At 36.8% G+C, this 23,155-nt stretch overlaps 1 protein-coding gene across 22 annotated transcripts in view; it reads right to left on the bottom strand.

The window, feature by feature from the left end:
* Positions 1-23,155, bottom strand: part of Trpm3 (transient receptor potential cation channel subfamily M member 3) — an 814,506-nt gene that overhangs the window by 501,366 nt on the left and 289,985 nt on the right. For 17 of the 22 annotated variants that reach the window (XM_026389242.2, XM_026389215.2, XM_026389216.2 and 14 more), the window contains exon 1: positions 1,375-1,551. The exons of the other annotated variants lie outside the window; for them this stretch is intronic. In XM_026389242.2, the coding sequence (XP_026245027.1) occupies positions 1,375-1,551 (177 nt within the window). Of the gene's footprint in view, positions 1-1,374; positions 1,552-23,155 lie in introns of those variants that run through there. 22 annotated transcript variants of the gene reach the window in all.

Here is a 23,155-nt window from a genome sequence, read left to right as displayed (position 1 = left end):
AGAATTTACATCCATTTGTGAACTCTCTGGCCTCATTCTCTTTCACGCCCTATCACACGTGTCGTTCCAATATAGCAAAAGCACACATATCCTAGGAAGCCTCTCTTCCTCTCTCTCTGAGCCCAAATCTGCTTGTCTCCCCAAATATTCCCTTTGGAAAGCAAACCATCTCTATGACAACCTTAAGATGGGGGGTTGAAGAGCACTTGGGGACAGCCCTTGTGGAAGTTAATACCAGTTTGTGTTTAACGGGGTCAGGGAAACTCAGACAATGGCTAACACTATGGAGAGGAGCCACTTAGCTGTATGAAATTGATTATTAAACTTAACCTATTCAGAACATAGTCTCAGAAAAACAATCTATAAATATGATTTATTCAGGGTTAATTCATTAATTCTCCATTTTAGCTGATTTGCTCAATGCCCAGTGGAAATTAAATCAAAAGATCACCTATGATATGGAAAAGAGAATTAAGAACTTTTAAACTTGACCTAGGCAGAGCCTCAGAAATACTACTTTTCCCAAATAAGTGTTACCACATTCTCTTTTCTAGGCAAGACTATTTCTTTTCTGTCTTTATATTTTAATTGTATTTCTTTCCCTATAAAGCAGATGATGAAGGTGGATTATTATGGAGTTGTATGGACTTTTTCATATCTTTAATACATGTGCTTCTAGAAAGAGCAGAATACGGACACAAGGTGGCAATTCTAGCTCAGGTGTAGCGGGGATCTTTTGTGTGACTCAGAGCTAGAGAGAGCTGCGTTCAATATGTGTTGAACAATACTTTCCCACTACTGACTTCACTCCAGGAAACAAATTATCATGCTTTTTTAAAAAACAGGGGCACCCAAAAAGTCACCATCTGATAATGTACATTCTTTCTTTGTCTTTACCTGACTGACCACCTAACAACAGGGCTTTTAAAATAATGAGGAGAATCCTTTGTTCTCCCTGGTTCCATTTAAGGAAAAGTAGGTCGAAGGGCTTCCCCAGGGAGGGGAAAAAAAAAAAAAAAAAGCCCAGGAGCCAAACACTAGGGGAGTAAGAGATTTCACACCCACTCCTATTCCCACCCTCCCAAAGAAGTTAATTAATTCTGTTTTAGGGATGGTTAACAGAGGTGGGGGGAGCACTCAGGTAGCCCATTCTCTGAGACCACAATCTCCTTCTCAAGTGTGGCTCACACCATCCTCCCAGGCAGGGGTGGGGGCAATGAAGGGTGCAGAGAATCTCTCTCCAGCCATGGGCAACAGAGCCAGTACTGCATGCATTTGCACTCCCCAAAACGTGCATCCCAGCCCAAGTGCGAAGTTGGATATTTAGACCTGAAAAGCACAATAAGAGCCATTCAAAGCAGCAAGTTACAGTACCTTAAGGAGTCTTACAGATGGGAGAAAGGCTGCGTGGCACAGCTTCCGGATGGTCCAGTTTAGGGGTCGAGAAGCATCAGTTTGATTCATGACCCCTTCCAAATTCCACCGGGAAAACAAGAAACTGCAAACCTGAGCAACGCCTAGAAAATAAATGGTTCCCCACGGCCCTGGCATCCCATGGTCATCTCCACACCTGCAAATTCCATTAGGGCAGAGGCTTCCTGGAACTTGGGAGACTAGTCAAGTGGCGTTTCCTGAGCCCCTGAACCTTCTTAAGAAAGCCACCTCCCCTCTCTCTGCAGCCGTGCTCATGCATACCAAATGTGGCTGAATGAAGGCACACTGCCTGCTGCTTCTGGGAGGGGATGCAGGGTTTTGAAGGAGAGGGACAGCCTGCACAAAACAGCCTGTGGTCGGAGTCAGAGCAGCCTGCTCCGGAATGCACGCTCCCTCTCCCGCTCTCCTCCCAGCAAACGCAGGTCAGGCGTTGGGGGGGAACCCGGGCCATTTGCTTTGCTCGCTCGGTTTGGGGGGGAGCCAGGAAGAGAGCAAAAGGGAACAAAAATAAAGCCAGAATGGGAACTTGCACTTTCTTGCACAAAGCATCTTTGAGGGGCTGGGAACAAGCATGGGGGAGGGGCTAGGACACGAAAGGAGAAGGGATGCCTCTGAATGATAAGATAAAATGCTTCCCTTTTGATTTATTTGGCATACTAAATTGAGAGCTATCATAAAATGGATCTAAAGTAGAAGGGACCCCTGTTTTGTTCTGGGGTTTTTATTAACTGTGATTGACAGTCCTCACTCTGATACATACATTATATAGATGACAGGTAGAATGGCAAAGACAGATCAAACTCACACACACACACACACACACACACACACACACTGGTGCCAATGAGTTATTCCTTTCATAGGAAGCTGTGCAAACTAATGCATACTTGGCTTACATTTTAAAAGTGTCAGTTTCTAAACTGGGGTTTATCTCCTCCTGGGAAGCCACTTGATACCCTTCCTCACCAACAAAGTTTAACCCTTCAGGTGTTATGCGGGATGCTATTTATAAAAGACGGAATTTCCTCAAGTGGGGATTCCTACTCCCATCATTTTCTAAGGAGACTTTGCGAGAAAGAGTAGCTGCATTGGAATACATAGTCTTTAGGGCTCTTTTGGTGAGAGAATAAAAGAGAAATTTTCAATTTTAAGGCAGAAATCATAATTTCATTTAGAAAAAGAAAGTTAGAGGAGGATTGGGGGCAGGGAGAGTTTGTGTCACACCCCCTATTTGGAGTACCCATCTTCCGAAGGCATTAGATCTCAGTCAGTACAGTGGACTAAAAGACTCCACCCAGGAGAATTCCATATCCTTAGAGGATTGCTATCTTACTTATGCTTTCTACTTCTTAGCCCTCCCTATGTCTACACTGATTTTCCACTGCCAATTAGCTGGCAGAGAAAGGTAAAGCCCCACTCCAGGACTCCTTCATATTCCCAGGCAGAACTGGGAGGGGTTCGAGCAATATGATCACTGCTGTATTTCAGGGTTAGGGACAACATAGATCCACCCTAGAGTGTAATAAATACCTGATGCACTGCATTACAACAACACTTCCACACAAGGCTCCTGAGTCACAGATCAAAGAAGAATATTGCAAAAAAGTGGGTCCATTGGTGGAATACAGACCACTGACTTGTAAATAAAATTCATGTGCCTTATTACCTTCTGTTAAGCAGTACTGCTCTAATAGAAATCCACCCAGTTGGTTCATTTTCTGTCACCATTCTATTTACACAAAGGGTTGGAGGTAGTTTTAAAATAGTAACAGCTAACATGTATGTGTCAGGCATGGTGCTGGGCACTTTAAATGTATTATGTAAGTTCATATCAATGACAACCCTATGAAGCAGATGCTGCTGTCATGACCCTATTTCACTGGTTAAACAAGTGAGGTCCAGAGAAATTAGCAATAAATCTAACATAACTGGTACATTAGGAGTCTGGATTGAAACTAGTCTACTAGGCTAGTTAATACAAGCTTTTTCTTCTCTCCTGTTTCTTTTATAATTAAGGGTACCCACAGCAATAAAACCACTGCCTCAGTTTTCTGGTAATTCAACTGTATATAAGAATCAAGCTAAAAGAAGAAATAATGCTCAGCACTTCCTTCAGATAATCTCTGTGCTATGACATTGATGTAGCAGTTAACAGCATGAATTCTGAAGTCAGACTCCGTGGTTCAATTCTGATTCTGACCTTGGCCTGGAGCACTTTTCTTGCCTCCTCTGAGCTTTGGAGTCCTCATTTATAAAATGGAGATGAACATAAAACCACACCCCAGGAGTGTTGTGAAGACTGAATAAGCCTATCAATGAAGCACTTAGAACAACGCCTGCCATATTCTAGGGTCCTTTGTACAATGTATCATCTTCCAAGTAGCATGAGCTGATTTGAGGTTGGGAACCCATGGACATTTCCCATTAAGTATGTGCAAGTATGGATACTTACAGAATTAGGTAATGAAGCCAAGCAAGGGAAATTAAACTGAATGCTTCCTATCAGTTATTATGAGTTTTATAAATGGGGTAAAGAGGAAAGTAAAAGAGTATAAAGGCATAGGGGCTTCCTAAGCTTTATTGCAGAGTGGTAGTCATCAGCCCCCAAGCTACTGCCTTCAGTGAGGCTACGAGGCTGCAATCTTTCTAAGCTATTAAATGCCTTTATGTGGTTTCTTTGCAGTTGCCAGAAGTCTGCTCCAAGGAAAGGCTGAAGCACTCCAGTTGCCTACTCCTGCCCTCAATGTTCCAATATGTGAAGAACTCCACACAAATGACAGCACCATTCTGAAATCACATAGCCTTTGATCCTCCTAGCCCCTTTAATTTTTATGAATCACTTTGGTCCAAGAATATAGTTAGGATGTACATGAAGTGAGGAAGTAGGAGGATTCACAGCCCTCTCTAATGGCGATTAAAGGAGAGAAGCACAAAACCTCCAGGGAATTGATTTGGAGACTACACTGCAAAAGAGGTGAAGATCAAAGAAAGATGAATTCCAAGACAGAAAGTTGTTCTTCCATCTTTGGGGTAATTTATGCCAGAATTGTTAGCAAAATCTCTACATTAGTTTTTCAGAAACTTTTTTCCTCCACTTTTGACTAATGGTATTTTCACAGGGAATGATGATGCTGTCCCTGATTTTGGAGGGGAGTCTGATGAGGAACAGCAAAGGGGTACAAGTCCATCCTCAGAAGTTAGCATTTTACAAACCCAAAAAACTGGTTCATACATTTTATGAATGTGGTGTTTACAAATATGCAGAAAACATTTCAGCAGGCTTGAAACTGACATGATCATATTACTTTTCAGTATCCTAAAAATACAGCAAGTTTGGTATATCAAATTTCTGCACTCCAAATTCTGCCTTTCTTCAAACTCTAATTCCTTCCCATGTTCCTTAAGCCCACTTCACACTGAGCACCTTCCCTTTTTATGTCCTTTATAAATGATGCTAAATTCAAGAATCCTAATAACATTTGAGCTCAGACTCAGTGCTGACAATGAGCTATGGTTATAGACATACCACCTTTATGCCTTTTGAAGGCCACCTTCCTTCTTTTTAGGAAAATCATGGCACCTTAATATACCTTGCACTACTTTGCTCAATCTTACTATCCCTTAGATATAAAGGGGTTTAGCTGATAAAAACCTAAGAAAACAAAATGGAAATGGCACACTGACCAGATAGTACAGCATATTCAAAAAGCCTCATGCATATGTGTTTTCTGCAAATCACACACACACACACACTCCAGTATAATTTATAACACTGAAATGCTTCGGTATCTGCACTTTAATTGAGCATGCATTTCCAAGGCTCTACTATATGAATGTGGTTTATAGGGTGCAGATGTTCAAGCATCCAAGAAAAAGACTGGGAACCAGTCAAGCTTTTGTAGAGAACTTCATCTGCCTCCACATTTTTCAGTCTTCATATTAACTTCCTGTTTGCTTTATGGTTGACCTCAGTGTCAACTTTACCATGTTCTTATAGTTCGCTATTTTTGTCAAAAAACTACCTTTGGAACTTCTGGCAACTCATAATTTTTCTCTAAACAGCATGTTTTTCTCATTTCTTCTAGTGAACTGTATTCAAGTAGAGCTGTAACATTTTTAGGAATTTTTTAATACTTCAATATTCTCAAAAATATGAATTTCTTTATAGAGTCCTTGGTACTTAGAATAGCTCTTAGTTATTTCCAAGTATATGTTCTTTAAAGAGATTAAATATTTTTTCCCTTCACTTAACATATATTTCCCCTTTTGGTAATTTTTATGATAATAGATTCTGAATTATATTAAAATATATTAAAATAAATGACTCACACTCTTTCTTTTATGCACTAAGGATTGAATGCAGGAGTGCTTTACCACTGGAGCTCCATCTCCAGTCCTTTTTATTTTTTGAGACAGAGCCCCAGCTAAGCTGCTGAGGTTGGCCTCAAACTTTCAATCTTCCTTCCTCCATCTTGCAAGATGTTGGGATTATAAGCGTGAGCCACCACACTCGCCTAGAAGCATTTATTTCATGTAAAATGTGAAAAAAACCTCAGAATTAGAATGGTCTTCTATTCCAGTTTTCTTCTGAATATTGGGATACCTCACCCGGATTCACTGAGTGCTGTCCACCCTCTGGTGAATGCCTGTAGTGACAAGGACCAAGTGAGTTTGGGGGGCAATTCATTCCACGGTTGAACAGGTATAGTTAACAGAAAGTTCTTTCCAAGGCTCAGATAAAATGTGCCTCCCTGAAACTTCCACGTCAAGTTTTCTTCCAGAGAACAAGTTCCTCAAATATTATAAAATCCTTTTACAATCTCTGCTCAACCTCCTATTCTCCACAGTGGACATCTCGGACCATTAATCTTTCTTTAGGATCATATTCAATATTAGTTATAGGGATACTTTAAATATAGTTCATTACTCAACCCTCTTAAATCCTTCTTATTACTTCTCAAAGTTCTCTTGGAGAGTTTTGAGAGGAGACTCACTAATAATTTAGCATCTTTTTTAAAAAAAAATTTTTTAATAAATTTGTTTACTCAACATAGACTTTTATGGGAAGTGGTGGTGGGTGGTGATGGGCTAAGTGAAGCCCATGCTTGAAACAGGAAACAGCAGGATTGGACTATCTGTGTTTCATCCTCCTTATGTTTATCTGATAGGTGAAGGTCAGACAGGCTCAGTTCAAACCTAAGCCCTATCTTGTGCATGCTTTGTAGCTCTGGGCCAGATACATAGACACTCAGAAAATTAGTTTTTCCACTGTAAAAAAAAAAAAAAAAGTGCCCCAAACAGTTTCCACCACAAGATTTTTGAGAAGATTAAAAGCAATTAGCACAGAACTGATGAAGTGAAAAAGACATATAAATGTAATTATTGTTATCTCTTTCACTGACTGCTAGCAGTTTATTTGACACAGTGCTTAAGAGCATCAGCTCTACACCCAATGGCCTGAACTTGGACCCTGGATTTAACATTTACATGAAGCTTGGGAAAATTATTTATTCTTACTGTGTTTTGGTTTCTTGGTCTGCAAATTGGGAATAATAATTCTATCTCTCTCAAAGGAATATTGTGAAATTAATCAGCCAGTATTCTCAGAGGCTTTAAAAGAGGTCTACATGTGGCAAAAACTCAAAAAATATTAGTAATTTGATGTTTTAAGCTGAAATCACACAGCTATTGCTTTAAGAAAATAAAAGTAATAGCATTCAAGAAGATGATAAGCTTAATATATGTCAAAGAGACTTCTCTTTGGAAAGTAAGACCATTTAAAAATAAATAAAACAAAACACCTTCATTGCTCCCTTTGTTTCTTCCAATACAAGGAGCAGCTGCAGAGGACACAGGAGGAAGTCACACCTGAGTTTCCTTACAGCCTTCCTCTCTGCATCTAAGAGTGGATCATCCATCTACTAATAAAATACAAACGTTAATATATAAAATGCTTCACTTTGGAAAACAAAGTTATAGAAGCAGCTTCTGTCTCAGCAAAAATAAAAATCCTATGCACATATGCATGCACACACACAATGTATAACAGATATTCAGAGGTCTAGAGCTAAAATACATCCTTATTCAGGTTTGAAATCCTATTACTTCCATTCACAAAGGGGATTTTTTTCCCCCTTTGGTATGATTCTGACATTTTACTGAGTCCATGGAGGCTTGTTAAAAATATAAGAATTTGAGGTGCTTGTTTTTAACCACTAAATATTCACAGTCTCTTTCTATTTGCAATGCTATTATTATAAATGTCATCTCTCTAATCTAAATCCAGACATCTGCAGCACAGACACATGTGTACACAAACATACACACCCCTACAAGCAGAATTTAAGTAAAATTTTCATTATGAAAGTCATAGTCTGACAAACTTGGTAAAGAACTCATGAATTGATGTTTTGGGAGGGAAGATTGAATCAGTGAATGTCCAATTATTGCTTTGAATAAACTGTGTGAATTGGAGGGGCATTCAACATTTTTCTTGTTAACACTGAAGTTTAAGATAGATTCTTTTGGCCAATGGATGTGGAAATAAGACACAAATTCAAGCTCGAACCTCATGTATATCTTCAGGAATGGCCTCTGACTCCCACCAATGAACTGAGAGTCTGGCTCAGCCACCCCTTGCCTCATGCATCCGGGTTTCTGATGTTAATGGCCTGCACTGATTTGGACCATAAGGTCTGCTCACCTGGGAAACAGAGACATACTGTGATCTGGAAAAGCCTCAAAGCAGTAACTCTGCTTGGTAGAGCATTTTAATGAGAAAGCTAATGAAAATTTGACTTGCTATCTACTTTTGTCATGCTTCCAGAAAAAATATATTCGTTAATGTTTATTTTGTTATCATATTTTTAACAACAATAAGCCTTCCATTTTATTAATAACAGTGGCAGAGATTACAGTTGTCCAGTTTTTGTTTCATTTTTCTCATGAAGAGCCATCAAGTCAATTAAAAAACCACATGGATTTTGAAGTCAGGAAGAACTGGGTTTGAATCCATATTATGTCACTGGGCAATTAATATAACTTTTAGGAGTCCTCATCCTTAAAATTGATAGTGGATGATTATGGAAATGTTAAAGAGATGATAGCTAATCTTTTGGAGCACTAGTATGTGCTACACACTGTGCTAATTCTTCTAAGTGTATAGCTCAGTTACCTCTCCTAACAAACAAATGTAGTTTGTTGCATTATTATATGTTATATTACAAACAAGAAAATAGTCTCAGAGAGGTTAAGAAATCTTGCAGAAGTTCACATGGCTGGTAAGGCCACTTGAATCCAGCTCTGATTCTATAACCTGTCCTCTTACTGACTATAGCACGTTGCTACTAATTTTAAAAGCAAAGATTTATGCAAGTTTCCTGTGGCCTCCCCAAAAGAAGTCAGTATTTGATCTGACAAACCTGAAAAGAGAAAAAGCAACTCTGTGCACCTAACCTTAATGCCAGAATTCTGCAGAACACAGGACCAAAGTCTCTTCCGATGGCTCTGGCTTTCTTTTGTTTTCTACTGCTGACTTCCATATCCCTTCCCTACCTCCTAGTTCCATCTGGCTGATCACTCTGCTGGGGCGATGATTGTCCACACTCATTTGTTATGCCAGATAAATAACACCTCACCTGTAACACAGTATCTATTAAATGGAAAATGTCTCTAAACTCATGTGGTAGGGGAAATTCATATTATAGATATACATCTATACATATAGGTTTATATATGTCTGTATATTCATATACATATATTTGAGCTCATCCAGTTCTTACTAGTGTCCAACTTTGATCCTCACGTACATTTTTTAGATGAGGAAACTGACGCATATAAAGGTTAGATTCTTAAGTTTACACAGTAAGTTTCAGAGCAAAGGGGTGAATTCCAATATGAACACTTCACATAGTATATAAGGTTTCATAATGTATAAATAAAAAGTAAATAAAACTGATTTTTAAGTCAAATGAATTAGTTCCAGGTAGTCTAACGGGGTACAACATTCTTGTTCATTTTTATGGCAACGAGTAGCTTCAATCGCACAAAAGATGCACTCAGCTGGAAAACTTGATACCTGCTTTAGTAAGTAAAAACCACAGATTTCATAATCATATAATTAAAAGTATGACAACTATTCAAGTTTACTTGACCTCATATGAAATGAAAGAAGTATTTGGGGAGGAAAAAACAACAAAACATTTTGAAAACTTCCAACTTGAAGCTATCAAGTTAGAAAATGAAGATACCAAAGAAGAATTTGATTATAATAGCTTCTAAATTAGTTAATAAATCAGGTTCTGACTGCTGAGTCTAAATAGAACATGCATTGGCCTGGAAGTTTCCCCCAACCTGCCCTGGAGGTTTCCTCAATAAGAAAGTACAGACATGATTATAGAGAAAGAATGATAGTGTTCTGTTAGAGAACACAGGACCAAAGGCTCTTCCACTGTAATGTTCTGTTACAGAACATTATCCCAAGGAAAACACCTTGACTAATGATTGTTTTAGTGAAGAATAGGTAAAACTATAATGTATGAGTTTTTCTTGAACCTTAATTAAATTCTTTTCAAGTAGACTGCTGGCTACAGATCAGATGAAAAAAATGATCAATTCAATTTTATGAAAATACCCAGGATTAAAGCAGATCAAGTGTTCTCCATAAAGTTAGAAAATTCAGACTCTTCCTCTTGGTTTTCAGTGTTGTGACTTCCTTGATCCTGTCCATCTTTCTTGCCTCTACTCTGCACCTTCCCCTCTACTCATCATGCTTCAGCCATTTATTTTAGTCTCTGTGTTTCCTCTCACAGGACCTTCACACTCGCTGTTCCCTCTGCTCCTCATGTTCCTTCTTCCAGCTTTTTGGAAGATTCATTGCTATTTAAGCGTTAGAACTCAACCTGAGTATAATCTCCCTTGAGAGTTCTTTCTCACTCACTGCAGCTCTTTCTTTGAATTCTTTTTACAATTTCAGTATTTGCAAGTATGTAATTGGTTGGCTAACTTATTTTTTGCTCTCCATCTCCAACTTTAATATGATTTCTATAGGGCAGTTGTCAACTGCATCTCAGATCCCCCTGCAGAATATCTGAACATGGTAGGAGCTAACAAAATTTATTATTATTATTATTATTATTAAAATGTATACATGTTCTTGGAGTACATTACAATTCAGTACATGTAGTAATATGTACATATCAGAGTCATCAAATAAGAGTAATATGAATTTGTACCTGTTTAACCGTTAGTCATTGTTATGTATTGAGAATTTCTTACTATTCTTTTCTATTCATTTTGTGATATATCACAGGTTGTTTTGCCAATAATTACCCTGCTATGCTAAAGAAGAACCAGGACTGATTCTTCTACTTTGTATCTTTTGTGCCTCTATTGAATTCCTTTCTGCTCTTCCTTCCTGCTTACCCTTCCCAGTCTCGAATGATCCATATTCCCTTTTGGTCTTCTACAAGGTTGACTTAGTGTTTTCCTCAAATGAGTGAAAACATGTGGCATTTGTGTATAATTGACCACATTTTCTTTATCCATTCATTCACTGAAGGACATCTCAGTTGACTCCATGTTTTGGCTCTTGTGAATAGTGCTTCAAAAAAGATGGGGATGCAAACATTGATGTAATGATCTCATCTCTTTGGGGTGAATGGAATTGCTGAATCTTATGGTAGCCCTATTTTTAGTTTTTTTGAGGAATTTTCATACTATTTTCCATAATGGCTGTACAAATTCACATTCCCACCAACAGTGTATAAGGGTTCCTTTTCTTCACATCCTTGCCAGCCTTTGTTATTTCTGGTTGTTTTGATGATAACCGGAATTTGTTGACCATAGAAAGAATAAGAGAAGAATGAATGAACCAGACAAGTTTGTTAAAAGCATCTCTCTTAGGTCATTTAGAGGTAAGCCTGGTGCTTATCTGCAGGCTGCTTTCAAAACCATATGAATTCTTCAGAGCCCTTTTTCTTCCTCAAGTCTTAACTCCATAGTTTTAAGACATCTAAGAACCCCTTATTTAGAAATCAAAAAAAAAAAAATAACAAGAAGAGATGGTTCTCAGCCTCTAACCTGTAAGTAGAGATTAAGCTCTAAACACAGAGGAATTTTAAAAAAAATAAAATCAAAATAAGAAAAGAGAGAAAGAGATATCAGAATTTGAAACTGAAAATAACTCATGCTAAGGAAATCAGCCATTTTCTACTCATAACCATCTGGCACATTCTTAAACACGTCCCCTAATGACAACTCATGAAGGACTTGACATTAGACTAAGTCCTTATGAAGATGACTCTCTATTTTGCATAAATATTATTTTGAAGTTTAGAGGAACAGTGACCTACTTCAGCAATCAGACTCACAAAACAAAAGCAGAATTGAGGCGGATGCCTGCCTCCCAGAGTGGGTTAAGAAGCATGTTCTGATTCATTTCCCATAACGATGCTGAGAGATGAGAAAAGGTATGTCACCATTGTCGTCATTCTACAGATGAGTAAATTGAGAAGGAGAGAATATAGGTGACTTCTCCAATTCCAGTGCAATATTGCTGTTCTTTCCACTAGGCTTCACGGCCTCTTCACTCTAAGGTTAATAATTACAGTGAGCCAATTCCAGTGCAATATTGCTGTTCTTTCCACTAGGCTTCATGGCCTCTTCACTCTAAGGTTAATAATTACAGTGAGCCATGTCCTGAGTAGTTTTTCAAAATATAATCTTTAGAAGAAAATATTGGCCCCTTACAGTAATATGGAAATATCCCCAAATCATGAAATTCTAGAAAAGACAAGCCAAGAACGATAAGAAGCAGAATGCTGGCTGCCAGGGATTTTGCTTAGGGGATTGAACTGACCACAAAGCAACATGAGGAACCTTTTCAGGATCATGGAAATACTCTACATCTTGAAATCAGGGGCATTCAACTATGGATCCTCACTGGAATTCCTACTAGACACTCAAAATGGGTGAATTTTTATATATGATAGAGAAAATATATTTAGTCCTTTCTGATTATTATAATGAAACAAATTTTCATTATGAAAAATGTTTCATTATGAAAAAAGTTACCTATGCTATAGTTTGGAACTGGAATGTTTTCTAAAGGCCCATGTTTAAATGGATTGTTCCTTAGAGTTGCTCTGTTGGGAAGTAGTGAGACCTTAAAGAGATGGTGCCCAGTGGGAGTTCTTTAAGTCATTATGGAGGGAGGGATTGCCCTTGAAAGAGAGAGCAGAACCAGATATCCCTCCTTTCTCTTTTGTCCTGGCCATGAGGTAAGAAGCTTTGCTCTGCCATGAGCTCTCACTATGATGTACCACCACAGCTCCAAAGCATACAGGACCAAAAGGTCATGGACTGAAACCTCCAGGAGTGTGCCAAAATAAACCTTCTCAATTTATGAGATTATTATCAGTAACAGAAAGCAGATGAATACAACCTACAATTCTATTACTCATCCATAACTATGAACATGACTTTTGGAAATTTTATCAAGTATTATAGGTATCATGTTAAAAAATATAATGGTTTACAGGATTCTATCGTTACCTACTGAGTGGAATATAATTAGCTTATTTCCACTTTTAATGTTACAAATATTGCCATCATGAATATTTTTGATCATATATTTTGTGCACATTTCTGATGATTTCCTTAAGATACAATTTAGGATGAAGAATGGTTAGTTCATAAATCATGAATATCTTTCTAGGATCTTGACATTTTCATATTGCTGTTCAGAATGGAGAATTTCACATGCTTTTTGGCATTGTATAAAAATGCTACTAATGAATCATTGATAAGATTGGTCATAGCACTGAGTTTTTGGCCAAGCTGATCACAGAAGAAGAAATGTATGTCCACTTATTTGATTACTTGTAAAGATCCATTTTTCCTACAACCATTTATAATTCTTATAGGAAATTGCCTTTTTTTCTATTAGAATTTTATTTTTCTTATCAATTCATAAGATCTTTTCTTAAACTAAGAATATTAATCCATTGTCAAGTGAGTGGCCAGAGTTTTTGTGTTTTGCACTTATCTTTTAACTTTTTATTTTTCTTCATATTGTAAGAAAGTTTTAACATTTTTTTTTTACATTTGACTTAGTGGCCATTTTCTTTGTTCCATGCAACATAGATGTTGTATTAAAGAAATGCCATCCTCCACTCAAGCTCGGAGAGCCACTCACCTATATACATTCTTAAGAGTTGTTCTATGGTCTGTCAGCTACTCTGAACACCATCTCTGCTCCATTCTCCTCCTCACTGACCTCATTATTTTCCCTACTATCTGTAAAAGTCTACATGTAATATGTGTGTATGCATATATCTATTCATCTCCAATTGTATATTAATATTAACTAAAATTTCCTGGCTGATACTTGACCAAACTAGGATCTTCTTTATTATGGGGCCAACAAAAAGATGTGATAAAATTTTCTAGATAACTATTGTGAAAGCAAGGATCTTCAGATCTATGATATTATCTATACCAATTGCTTCTTATTTTTAAATATTATCATGAGAAATGTCTTTCTTGTAAACACAATCTTCATTAATCAAAGAATTCATATACCTTGAAATTCCTTTTTTCTCAGTCTCAGATTCAGTTTTGCATCATTCAATACTGCAGTGATCTCTGCCACAAAACTGGCTGGCAAAAGCAATGAGTGAATTGAGTGCTAGCCTCCTGGCCTGCTACTGAATAAATGAAACATTAATTTTTGAGTTTGCCAGAATCTAAGCTACTGGAGATTTCAAGATCAGAGCCAATATCTTGAACTAAGCTCTGTGGACTAGTAGCCAGAAAATAGAGAACTTATGTTTCTAGAGCTATCAAACTGGTTGCCAAGCAGTTGGAGACAAATCCAATTTGAAAATTCACTAACCCCTTCCAACAGGAAAGATGCGTAAAAGGCTGTCAGATGAATAAGAAAGCCAATAAGAGGAACTCTTAATACAAAACCTTACAAGGACATCCCTATCTAAATCTAAAAATCTTGGGTCACTAATTATGATAATTTTCAGTATGCTTGAATTCTGTTCATTACTTCTCAAGAATTCACTTGGAACCAAGTGTTTATTTGGGTCTTAGGCAGGAACTGATGTAATGTCATTTTTTGTTGGCATCTTGCCCACACACTGAATCACTCATTCTCAGTCACTCTTTAGCTCCCTAGTTCCCTTTATTTTGACTTCTCTTTTAGTAAACCCTGTCATCTGATTTTTTCCAATTATTTTGGTGGAATGGAGAGGAAAGTGAAAAGCAGAAGCCATGAAGACACAATGACAGAGTGGAATAGAACAGAGGACAGCACAATTCTCTAGTTTGTACCAATGAACAACAGTATGAACATTCTGTCAGGCTACCTTGCTAATCTGCATCTTGGGATAATAGTACAAAATAAGAGTGATGTTCATGCTCTGTTGAGTTCTTAGCAGAGTAACATTTTATATCTTAAAACCAATCCACTGAGGTATAGATTCTTTCTAACCATTTCTAGTGTTCCACAAATAAAGCATTTATTTTCAGCATTAGCAATTTAGAGTAGAAAGTGAATATTGCCTAATAACATAATACAGAATCCATGGAATAGGACAGCCTAACAGGCTAAACTCACCTAAAGCATCGTGGAATCCTACAGATTTAAGAGGGGAGGGTTTGGCAATGTTACGGAAATTTATACTGTGAAACATCTGCGTCAGATACCCATGAGCATATGCTTATCTTTGAGCAAAAGGAAAACACCAGCAAATTATAATCTGCTTTATTTTTCTCAGCAGAATGAAAAAGAATTACATTTTCAGTGTTATAAGCATCTAATACAAACATTATTAATTGCTGAGGAATTAGATAAATACATTTCTCTAGGAATAGAATTTATCTGATGCTACCCTTGCAGGGTGACCATAAATTTAAGATTGTAGAAAATTTGCATTGATTGGACAAGCCAGCTAAATTTTTAGTCTTATCAGCTTCATTTGAATGTCTGCTGCATGTGGAGCACTGTGCTGAGTGCTGGGGATACACATGAGATTAATCCATAGTGCATGCAAAGATGGAACACACAGGCAAACTATGAGGAGATAAGAACTGTACATAGACAAGACTTGGCAGGACAATAAGCCCTCTAGAGAAGCTGAAAACAAAGTCTTTAGCTAGTAGCTCAAGAAGGTCAATTCCTTTAAAGGAATCTGGAGGAGAGAATGAGTGACAGATTTGTGGGCAACAATGAAAGATTGTGAGGCTCCGCCTGTTCTCTATTGCCCCAAGTCATTCAACTCTGCCATCAAACATGGACACTCCATCAGGTAAAGCAAAACTCCACAGGTAACCAGCTATTCTACTCAAGTAAGGGTTAAGGCCATTTGGAGATGGAAACCTACTTCTGAGGATTTTTTACTTGCCAACCCAAATTATTTTCCAATCAGTTTTTTCCATCTGCATATCTTAGCTTCCCACTAAGGAGTTTCAACAAATGTAATGTTTCTGAAGAGCATTCTAAGGAAGTTCAACTCTCCATTAAAGAACAGGAACCAGGTTGCTGCTTTTACTTGTGCTCCTGAATCCAGGTACAGATGGAAAGATGTACAGAGATGAGGAAAGCATAGAAATAGGAATGCTGGGTAGATGGAATTTCTGTGTTGCTTCTGGAAACACAAGGAATTAGCAAATTCATCCATAGAAATGGGAGACAGTAGAATAATACTGGAAAAAAAGCAAGAAAGAAACAGGGCCCATATACATTCTGAACACAAGAAGTGTTTCTTTTGTTGTTGTTATTATTTGTTTGTTTTGTTTTTTTTTTATACCAAAAGTATAGGATGAAATGGGTAATAATGGTTGCTAAGATGTTTGAACTGTATCGTAACAGTGAATAGAGTGAAAGGTGAGGGAGTCATAGAGGTTTTTATTTTTATTTTTTATTGATTTTTTAAAAAATAAATAACATCAGAATGCATTACAATTCTTATTACACATATACAGCACAATTTTTCATCTCTGTTTGTATATAAAGTATGTTGACACCAATTCGTGTCTTCATACCTGTACTTTGGATAATGATGTGTATCACATTCCACCATCTTTGCTAACCCCCTGCCCCTTCCCTTTCCCTCCCACCCCTCTGCCCTATCTAGAGTTCATCTCTTCCCCCCATGCTCCCCCTCCCTACCTGCCTCACAATGGAATTTTACTCAGCAATAAAAGAGAATAAAATCATGGCATTTGCAGGTAAATGGATGGTGTTGGCGAAGATAGTGCTAGTTAGCCAATCCCCAAAAACCAAATGCCAAATGTTTTCTCTGACATAAGGAGGCTGATTCATAGTGGGGTAGGGATTCATAGAGGTTTTTAATTGTGGCACTTGAATGTGATCAGAACTGTGTTTGAAAATGACCTTAAGATTGGGAAAGTAGGTCAGTGATAGCACTCTTACCTAACAATGTGGGAGACCCGGGGTTTGACACCCAGAATCACAAGGAAAAGAAAGAAAAAGAAGAAAGCTTTCAAAGAAAATGACTTTAGTGTCTGTGTAGAAATGGGCTTGAATGGACAATACTAGAGGAAGGAAATAAAACCTGTTGATTGTTTAAAAAAATACCAATTCTTCATTTTTCACTCATTGAAACCAAATTTTTCCTTAACCTATATAGACCCAGGGGTATAATCTTCTTTTAGAGTAGAGGTCAACCTAATACTTCAAGTGTGTGCTTGGTAATGCAAAAATTGTTTTTATGTTGTGGCTTTTCCTTAAAACTATTTTTTAAAGTATTGAAATTGAAATTCACATAGAAGAGACAAAGAAGAAAAAGATACTTCTTCAAGGAAATAAAGAATAAATGCCAGCATTTTCATGACCTTATACTAAGGCAAAAATCTATTACTTTAGATGTAGCTTTTCCTCTTGTAGAAAGAACATCAAATAAAAATCAAATTGTCTAATAAATATCAAGTGAACAGATTAACTTAAGTACTTCCGTAAATACTTAAGACAAGCTTGTCTAAGCATAAGAATAACATGAATAAATTAGTTCTGAAGATATAGAATTTTGAAGATACATTAGCAGGATTATAGACAATATATCTGGCAATTGTGCCAATATCAACTCTGGTAAATTGTCTGAGCAATTCCAATTATTTTAATCTGTTTCCTTGAAAACAGGTAGCCCTTCTATGATTTCTCTTTAATTTTCCAAATGGAAAAGCCCATGACTTTGACCTTTGATTCTCATGAGTTCCTTGTTTTGATACCACTGCAAGACTCCTATGTAAAAGGTTCAGAAGTTCTGCAAAATGTCCAAAAGGAAGCTTCAGGCTTGGATGACACATTTTGAGTACTTTTGCCCTATTTAAACAATTTAAAATATATGTTGAAGGAATTTTGCAATTAAAAGCAAAAAGTGATACTTTGGGGAAGGGAAATAATAGCGATCATGGAAACATGAATAGGAAGCCTACCAATAAATTCTGTTTTCTCAAACATGCACACCTGAGTCCACATCAGAGGTCTCCCTGGTATCTACCTCCCCTCTACTCTCTCTCTCGCCCTTGTTTATACTCGCTCCCAGATATTTCAGCTGGAGCTTTTCCATTCCCACCTGGAAATGATCCTGTGCTCACACACAGAAGCCTAAGCAGAGAACATGAAATATGTGAAAAATGTTTCTAATTTCTTTCTGAGTTTTACATGAAAAACTTGTCCTTCAGTTAATTATTTTAGTATTGGCATGAGTTTCCAGTGGGAAATTAATAGTTTATATGCATTCCTTCCCTTTAAAAAAATCAACTCATTTATTTAAAAATAGTGGTTCTAATAATTGAGCTGTACACTATAAACAGTTGAATTTAAGTTATGGTCAAATTAAATGCATTTCAATACAGGTATTTTAAAAACAAAGCAGATGGTAACAAATATAAGTCTGGACTATAATGGGATTTTCCCAATATTTCAACTAGTATTTAAGACAAAAATTACATCAGGTTTCCTAGGGAGTCTCTGTCTCTGTTTGGCCCTTTGATCCCCCAGTATATTAATAACACACCAAATAATCATGTACATTTCTGCTTACTCTAATATAAAAATTGATTTTTAAAGGCGATTATTTGTTTTCTATTTACAAACATCAAAAATACCATCACTCAGGGCTACTGGCTGCAAGTTCTGCTGGTAAATGACATGAAGAGCATAAAGGTTTGTGATTAGTGCATTTAAAGAGGTCACTTAATTGCCAGCATAACAACTTGGTTGTGGATTTTACTGTTTTGATCCTTCTCCTCTCTAGAGGTTCCTGTTCATTTTGTTTGTTTGGTTTACCACTGTGGTATTCTTACTTGATTCCATGAATACATGCTATTTTATCTTCCCAAATTGCTGCCTCTCTCACCATAATTCATAATGTAACTGAAATAAGCAGTGTCCTCAAAGATTAAATTGATGGAAAGAGCATATTAGATGAATTTTCCTGTTAGCTAAAGAGTCCACACAGAAATGGCTGAGTGGCAAGGTATTATCTCAGGAGGTTTGCTACTATGAAAATTTTATAACTTAAGAAGCTTTGAGGCAAAATTCAACTTTAACTCTTAAGGCTACATTCAAAATAATTAAAATGAAAATTTCCATACATCTTAATTAATATTTTAGGAAAACCACTCTTTACATTTCAGTTCTAAAAATAGGAACAAACTGCTTCTCATATTTGGTTATTTGCACAAAAAAGCAGTGGAGATGGGAATAAAGAGAGGATGGCAATAAAGATAGTGTTAAAAGGATTGGTGATTATAGTAACATATGAATTTATAAATAATCTATGAACGAATGTTATGTGGTAAGAACTGGTCTACTTTTCCAATGAAAACTTGAATTTATCTTAGAATTATTGTGCTTACTGCACTGCAGACTAGCTAATAATAAAAAGAGTTAATGCTTGTTAACCACTTCCACTGCGCCAGACATGGTGCTAATCAGTAATAATTCTTACAACAACCTGACATCTTTTGGCTGGCTACCCAAATGCCATCTCAGCCTTGATGTCCTTTTGCTTTCAGGGAGGCTAAAAAAAAAATAAAATGTTTGTTTCTGAGTCTCCTTTAAAGTTGGTTCTGATCAATAAAGGAAAGAAATGACATGGAGATTGGGGGAAAGATCTTCCCTCCTTGAAAGATGAAGAAACCCCAGGCTTTCCTGCAGCCTTGCTATGCCACTTACTGTCCTTCCACTCATGCTTTTGGGGTGCTGTTATTTGAGGAAGTGATAACTGATGCTATACCAATCTTCTTGATACCATGAGTGAGAGGTCCAGAGAAAGGAGGAGTCATACACCTGGAAACCTGGCATCTACAATGTTAAACTATTCTCAAATCCCCTGCCTCCAAGATAAGATAATCAAATGCCTTTACTTAAGCAATCAATAGACTTGAATGTCTCAACACAAATGACTCTATGAAGCAAATCATGGATGAAGAGACCAAAGGCCAACAGCTACAAACTGGCAGACACGTCATTTGGACCCAGGCACCATATCTCCGGTGTTTAAAATCCTTACACAACATAGCACTGGGTTTCAAAATAGAGTTACTCTGCTTCTCTTCCCTCTTCATTTCCCTAACCTGTTCCAATTCTACCCTTTCTTATGACAATCCTGACACCTCTCCAAGTTTGGTCATTTATCCCATCCTAGAAGAGTGCTTGAACGTATTTTAATGCCATGGTATCTTTAAAGCTAAGAGACATAACCTTCCTCAATGATTGCACTAAACTGACATATTTCTTTAATCACTCATTAGTTCATTTATTTATTAATTTGTCTTTTGTGTACCAGGCACTAAGATAAGTTGCAAGGGTAAAGATGAGCAAGTCTAGAACCTAACAGCCGAACATATATGTGCTTATACAGGAAAATAACTGCATATTAACATATGATATAAATACACAACAATATAAGTGTAAGCAAGCTATGATTAGCAGAAGAATAAAGCAACTGGCTCTGTCTAAGGGTATTTGGGGGTTCCAAAGGGACGTGCCTGGACAGGGCATTATCTTAATCAAATTTAATTAGTTTCTATGCTCAAAAATAACCAGTAGCCAGATATGAAACTTGGTGTATGGATCACTTGTTATGTATTCATCTGTGTTGAAACAAAGAAAATTAGATCACATTTTTACCTTTTTATACTTACAATAACCCAAATCAAGTACATAGAACAGGATGCATCTAATTTTGATATTCAAAATTTAAAAATCACCATAAAAAGAAGCCAGCCTGTTAGCATGTTATTATGCTTTGATTCTTACTCTGATGACTTTAGTAATTTAATTAGTTGTATTAAGATATTAAAACTTAATTCATATAATAACCAACATAGTCAGCTTCAGAGATCTTTATAAATAGCATCTTATTGGGTGGGCTAATTATATCCTGGGACAACATCTTAAGTATTTAAAATAAATATAAAAAATTCTGTAATTTATGTTCAAGCTGAATTTTGATGTTCACAAACAACCTCTAGAGTTCAAAATGGCAAGCCCTGAACATTTAGTTTTTAATTTGGGGATGAATATAACTCTACTTTTTACCACTGATTCTGCTTTTATTCTTTTACTGATGACTTTAAAGTAGAACTTTCTTAGCAGACTCTTAGTCTCTAAGCATGATATATATACACACACACGTATGTTTGTGTGTGTGTGTATAAACTTGTTAAATTAAAGAGGCTTATCAAACACATATCTGGAATATTTTGAGTTATTGTGATTACATATCCAATACTGGGATGTCTGCATCTGAAATAAAATATCACACTTTTACAAAAAGATCTCTGAGGTCTTGAACAATGGGATTAATAATACTGCTACCATTATAAATTTTTATTGTATTTCATAGGTTGACAACATTTTGAAAATACTACTTTCACTCATGTCTGAATCTGTTAGATGCCATGTTGCAAAATCTCAATTTCTCTGCCATTTCCTTTTGATTTCCCATGAAATGAAGTTTCTTCTTCTGTAAGAATATCTTCAATATTTTGTTACTGTACTTGCTATTTTTGATTGTTTCTGAAATTACATTCACTGAGTCTATAATATATTCAATTTATTTGTCTAGGAGGGACATCACCCAAAACAACAGTATATAATATCTGAATGTCTTTACAATGAAGTTGAAAGGGTTTTGTCAAAACTGCAATGTTTCATTTTTAATCTTTAGTACTGTTATTTAAAAATTTTTGAAGTTAAATACAGTCAAGGATATTACATTTGTAGTGAAGAGGGTAGAATTTTTATTCCATCTCCTCTCTTTGTGACCTTGGACTAGGTGTCAATCTCTCTGTATCCCTGTTCTTCTATTTGTAAAAAGAATGGCTTGTGCTGGGCCATCTTTTGGTAGAGCAGCTCCAAATTCCTTTTGCACACTCTTTGAGATGACTTCCTCCTCACTTGGGTTGTGTTCTTCCCAAAAGCAAGGGTTTGCATACAAGTAGCTCATTTGGTAGTTATTTCAGGAAACACAGAAGAAATGTGAGTCTTAAGAATGGAAAGGGAAAAGAGGCAAGGAGGGAGGTATTATCAGGAAGTTATTACAGAAGGCCCCTGGAGCTTCTAAAACCTTGATGCTTTGGGGCATGATATAAAATCTACTTCTCAGAGTTATTCCATCTAGAGTCAGGGACAGGTGGGGGTGGAGTTTGAGGGCTGGGGAATTTGTATGCCAATGGCTGTCAGTCATTGGTTGAGGGCTACTACAAAAAAAGGGCTTCAACTTCCAGGCACTAGAAGCCTGCACAACAGGGCCTTGGCAACCAGAGGAAGTTCTCCAATAGATGCATATGTGAAGAGTTAGAAGTTGGTTTTTGAAGCACTGATGTGAGTTGAGGAATATGGGTGGGCAACTGCCTGTTGTACTACATCCTTCCCATCTCCCCTTCCAATCTATGTCACAGACACGTGATCATTCTGCAAATTAGTGCCAGTAAAACTAATCCTCTGTAAAACTTCCCTTGATTTCCAAGCTCTGTCATTCCACACTCTTCCATTACAGTGTTAATCCCATTGCATGCCCATATCCCCATTAATAAGTTTTCTCTATCTCTAGGCTAGCAGTCCATCTATTTGATCAATACTGTTGAATAAGCCTGTGGTTCTTTTGCAAAAATTCACCAAGCTGGCTCTTATTTCTCTAAGAAAACAGAGCAGGCATAAATTACCATAGTGTTTATACCAAATACTTACCCCTCTCTGACTCTTAAACTATTTAGATATCTAAACCATTGACTTAGCTTATGCTGACATTTTAATGTTGCTATCAAATTCATAACACTAAGCCACGATGTTTGAAAATTCATTCATCACTAGTGCCTCCAATAAGCGTATAGTGGATGCCTAAGTTCTTCTTGGTGCTTCTTAAGATTTTCTTCCATTATTCTTTATATTTTTATTCACATAATACACATAGACACACAGAGTTTAGCCTGAGATCAAAATTAATATTTAAATTTTAACACTGAGTTCAGATTATCAAAAAATCAGCCAACTGAATTCGAACACATTAATGAAAGTAGCATTCTCAGAGTTAGTTTATACTGATAACTTATAAAAAAGAAGCTTCTCTGGCAATTTATACTGAAGTTGTCTTTTCTGCTCATGTAAAGATGCATTTTTCATATGCCTGTCACATTCTGTTACTATACAAATAGTACACAGTCTCCAAAGTAGTTT

The sequence above is a fragment of the Urocitellus parryii genome, chromosome 4, assembly GCF_045843805.1.
Source record: "Urocitellus parryii isolate mUroPar1 chromosome 4, mUroPar1.hap1, whole genome shotgun sequence".
In the NCBI taxonomy this organism is placed as follows: domain Eukaryota; kingdom Metazoa; phylum Chordata; class Mammalia; order Rodentia; family Sciuridae; genus Urocitellus; species Urocitellus parryii.
The sequence above is the reverse complement of the archived record's forward strand: the minus strand, read 5'-3'. Positions and strand labels throughout refer to the sequence as shown.